This window comes from Nicotiana attenuata, unplaced genomic scaffold, assembly GCF_001879085.1.
Source record: "Nicotiana attenuata strain UT unplaced genomic scaffold, NIATTr2, whole genome shotgun sequence".
NCBI classification, from domain to species: domain Eukaryota; kingdom Viridiplantae; phylum Streptophyta; class Magnoliopsida; order Solanales; family Solanaceae; genus Nicotiana; species Nicotiana attenuata.
The window spans coordinates 20,098-24,840 of record NW_017676507.1 but is presented as its reverse complement, the minus strand read 5'-3'; the positions used below and the strand labels follow the sequence as shown (position 1 = coordinate 24,840).

The 4,743-nt window shown below is 36.3% G+C and overlaps 1 protein-coding gene across 2 annotated transcripts in view; it reads right to left on the bottom strand.

Annotated features, from left to right (window-relative positions):
- Positions 1–4,427, bottom strand: part of LOC109221050 (HVA22-like protein k) — a 5,049-nt gene extending 622 nt beyond the window's left edge. Inside the window, exons 1-8 of one of the 2 annotated variants that reach the window (XM_019385509.1) lie at positions 4,370–4,420; positions 4,112–4,281; positions 2,515–2,573; positions 2,269–2,366; positions 1,520–1,571; positions 1,362–1,425; positions 731–826; positions 199–271 (exon numbers count right to left, since the gene is read on the bottom strand). In XM_019385509.1, the coding sequence (XP_019241054.1) occupies positions 199–271; positions 731–826; positions 1,362–1,425; positions 1,520–1,571; positions 2,269–2,366; positions 2,515–2,573; positions 4,112–4,123 (454 nt within the window). In that variant the 5' untranslated portion in view covers positions 4,124–4,281; positions 4,370–4,420. Of the gene's footprint in view, positions 1–198; positions 272–730; positions 827–1,361; positions 1,426–1,519; positions 1,572–2,268; positions 2,367–2,514; positions 2,574–4,111 lie in introns of both variants that reach the window. The other variant, XM_019385508.1, reaches the window with a different exon arrangement.
- Positions 4,428–4,743: the final 316 nt, after the last annotated feature.

The following is a 4,743-nucleotide window of genomic DNA, read 5'->3' as shown; positions in this document are numbered from 1 at the left end:
GGGGGGGGGGGGGGGGGGGAATTGGCACATAAATATGTAAATGAACACCATATACTTATTTTTGTCAAGACACTTAACCAAAAGGACATTATTAATGATGAAAAGTATGTAACGATTAAGTAACACAAGATACATGAAGGGGAACGACTGATATCTAACACCCGAAATAGCAGCAAGTCACAAGTGTATGACGGCTACCTGATACGAAGGTCTTCATCAGAAGTGCCCTCACGAACTGTATTTCAGCTTGATGCAAGCTAACAAACTTGGACTGCGAGGGCAGGAATAATGCAAGGTTAAATGACAATGCAAAATTAGCTGCGTGCGAGTTGCACCTTAAATAGATAATTAGCTTAAGCAAATTAAAGAGCCAGCCAGGTTGTGGATACTGGATACTGATATAAGATCCAAAACCCAACTAATATATCGAACTGCTACAGACCAGGGTGTAGATGACTTAAGATCTATGTGAAGTAAAAATAACTAGAAAATGGAATCCAACCCTTCGATCAGAAGGCATCGGATGACATCACACCTCATCAACCAAACATGAATCAAGAGTTATGCCTTCTTCTAACGTATAACTCGGAGACACAAGATCCCTGCCCTTTGCTCCCCAACCCCCACGAGAAGAAGGGAAAGAAACCAACGAGAGCCAAAACAGTAAGAAAGTAAAAAGCAAGAAAATAAAAATAAAAAAGGGAAATAGGAAGATCAAGTCTATAATTACCATTTGAGCATAAAAAAATCCAACTACTTGGTCCAGTCTGGCCTGATGCTTCAAGAGGAAAGGACGAAGATGATTCATATAAATTTGCCTTGCCCCCTGTCAGTAGCAAACAGAAGTTCAAACCATTTAGATACTCACAATGTTCAGCAATTAAATTGTTCTGCCAGATCTGGAATTCATGGATGAAATGCTGAAATGCATCCATAATTTGTGTAACATCAACATTGACCAGAGAAATCAGAAAGGTAAAACAAGAAAAGAGGCACTAAGTTCTGAATAAAGGTTTAAAGGGAGGAGACTGAGATTTAACAGTAGTTGTAAGACAAGCGACCACAAGAGTTTACTCTAACAGAGTGAGAATGCACCAGCCTTCCTGACAGAGAGAGGGTAAGAGGAACTCCACTACATATACAGAAGATCAATGCAGTACAATTGTCTAAAGAACTTTGCACGTCAAATAAAGACATATTGAGAACACATCTGGTTGTACAGGAGAAATATCCTGAACGATCCTATAATTATGCACGATCCCTTAAACAGGAGAACTTAAGAAAACAAAATTAGAGCCAGAGGAGGATGAATATAAAACAACACAAGCAATAAAAAGAGAAGAACAATTTCTTTAGCTTACATCAGTAGTAGGAAGTTGAAGCCAAACAAGAAATGCAAACTTCATGTGGTAATACAATGGAAACCTGACAAAATTGGAACGAGAAAAACATAAGCAGACTAAATTAGCAGAAGCATTAAAATGGTTTAGAAGTACAATGAGTGGAACAAGAGCTATACCAGTAGAGAATCTTATCAGTCAATAACTCAACAATACTGAAAGACCCATAAGCTGCAAGCAACAGAAACTTCTTTCAGTTCTAAGAAGAAAGAATGTCCAAGAAAATGCAACAAAATTATCCCGTAACCCTAGGGTACATGAAGAGCAACTATCAAAGAGAGACTGAACATTATTATAGGAACATACAGTCTGAGCAGGAATGCTATGCTGATCCACATAAAAGTGAATCCCAATAAATGCCCCACTGAAAGCATATATACCTACCATGTATTAGTATACTGTAGTCTCTCAACTTATTCCCAAATTCAGACATCTCTTGTTCCTCAGTATCATTGCAATCATAATCGTTTTTTATGTGGTTTATAGGTAAAATTCAATAGTTTCTTTAAAATAGTAATAGTAATTACTCATGACTTGCAACGCAAATCTTCTTTTTATAAGAAAGATACGTGCAACACAAAATCAATTCTAATGTTCTACAGGCAACTATATTAAGATGCTTAAATATGCCTTCTCCCGGGGTCTCTCCAGAAAAACATATTTTATGTTGAATTGATGCTACCGTTTTTTTCAGCCTGCATCCAAATTCAACAACTTCTGCACTAGAAGTATTATATCAATTAACGAGGGGCAATATGTAATGGTTTTGTCTAGAAAGTTGAAATACTGCTTACCACAAAATTAAATAGCGTATTAAGGGATTTAAAATCAACGGAGAAAAGCATTAAGAAAAATAAGCAGTACAAACCTGCCCAATACAGAAGCCACTTTTTCTGCTCATTTTCATCTCTTCCCTCAATTGCCTTAAATGTGGAATAAACAGGTAAAACAACCCCCACAGAACAGCTGTAGATGTCACATAATAAAATACATCATCAATAACAGAAGCAATCTTCTCTAATCTTCCCAAATAAGAATCATATTTTTACCAGAAACACAATTTTCATAAATCATAAGCAATAATTCTAGTGGATAAAATTAAATAGCAGCTCACCATGCTGTCCGCACAACTATATTAGAACCCAGTGGAGAAAGAAGCAGTCTCAATCCAACCTGCATTGAATGGAATTTGCATTCATATAATTGATACATTCTAAGAAATGGGAGAAAGCACCAAAAAAAATTCAATTTCTTTTGCTGAAGTAAGAGCAGCAATAAGAATAGGGTATAAGTGAGAAGTCGCAGCAATTTATAAACTAAGTAAAACTATGAAGGCACATATATCCTTGTCACAAAGCCAATGTACAACAAGAATAGAGTGTAGATTCCACTCAAATAATCCATCCTTGACTTAGAGAACTAAATTACAATTCAATCAACTAAGTGCAAAGAGATGCCAAAGATTAAAATGCAAATATGTGCCTACAGTTTAGACAGGAAATGATGTTACAATGATTTCAGAAAACACACTTCGACACAAAGTCCTTGGACGTGTTAATGTTTAAAAAGAAGTATAATGTTCCCTTAACCATCTCATTACAAAAAAAAATCCCTAAATGAACAAGAACAGAATAAAACCCTTCCCTAGCTCATGGTGACCTATCGATCATTCTAACCCCCTATTCATTGTTAGGTAATCCACCTCTGATGAGACACTTGAGACAAAACATTAGTTCTTTATGATTTAACCAAACTGTATTTCAGTTCTAAAATCGAGGAGAATATAAAACAACTACGCAAGCTTTTTCTCTGCTCCTTTTTTGTTTGGAAAAAATCGACACCATCTTATTTAATAAGGAATCGTCTACGCAATGTGTGTTTCACAAAATAAATCTAGCTCCAAGCTTAGATAAAGGATAAGTGTTGTTGTAGGCTAATGACCAACATAAAAATAGTCTAACTATGAAGTATCCTATGAATACTAAATTGGACTCGAATAGTGCCAAATGAATACCTCATATAGCTGACCGTAACTAATTTGGAACTGAAGCATAGTTGGTTGATAGATTGATTGATTACAGGAATTGTCTGCACTAGTTTATTATACAGCAGCATATATAATTGAAAGCTGATCATCTTCCTACACTGTCTAGTTGAATAGCATCAATCGTTTCTTCATCCCAGATTTGAGAAATGTTTATTGCTAAGGCTGCTTTTGGTCATCCGAAAATCATGACCCGCCTCCATCGTCACAACCACCATAAGTGATTCCAATTCAAACCACCGGCGCCAACCACCAAGCATCAACCAACCGTTGGTCACTACCGCACGAACCACTGAATCCCCTTAGTGAAAATCCTAGCTCCGCCATCCGAAGTACTATTGAGTCTTAAAAAATCCTTTCTTTGCACCACTATTTACTACTATACCGACACTGGAGCATCCACAATCAACACTTGTATGAATCTTCTATATCTATTCCGTTCTAATTGGGCTCTCATGTGACAAATTCATTCATCATATTCATAGTTAGACTATTTTTCCCTACAGCTCTCCTAAATTTTGCCACAATATAATAAAAATCAAAGGAAAAATCGAAGATTGCAAATCAATAAAAATATCGATGTCAGGAAATAAAAGAAAAAATCAGAAACTCAAGCGCAAAAATAAATAAATATTGCATAAGAAGCGTATCAAAAGTGTAAATAAACCTCGGGATCCATCTAGTTAAATCGATCAATTCTCGAGCAGTCGCTAGTTGTCCAGTAACGAATTGGCGCAACGTAACTTCTTGTGGAAGAAATAAGAAGTGTTTAACGGAGGTTTTTGCGTTCGGCGTTCGACTCACCGGAAGATATCAGTTTTCAACTTATCTTATATCCTATTAAATTAAATTAAAATTGAGAATTTCGCAGTGAAAATTGTAGTAAGAGTTAATTCGCCAAATGGTCATTCAACCATGAACTTACCTAATAAAATCATTTTTCTTTGTGTTAGGACAAAGAAATTACTAGACTATTCACTTGTTTCTCCAAAAGTCTTTTTTGTTGGTTAAAGGGTGCATTTCAACATTCATTAAAGTTATACCCGTTAGGGTAGAGCATAGTAGCATTGTTACTAGGGGTATGCTAATTCCCCCTCGCTATGAGCATAATTAGTACTGTTACAATCCGAAACTTGTCTTGAGAAAGCAGTTCCTGCAATATCTGTCCAAAAAACATGTGTAGCGAACACCGGAGGAACTGCTGTTACAAAAAGATTATCAAAAAAATCCTTCTTGGCACCCTCCTTTGCTAGTATGTCAGCAACTTTGTTCGTCTCCTTGTAGCCGTGTTTCACCACC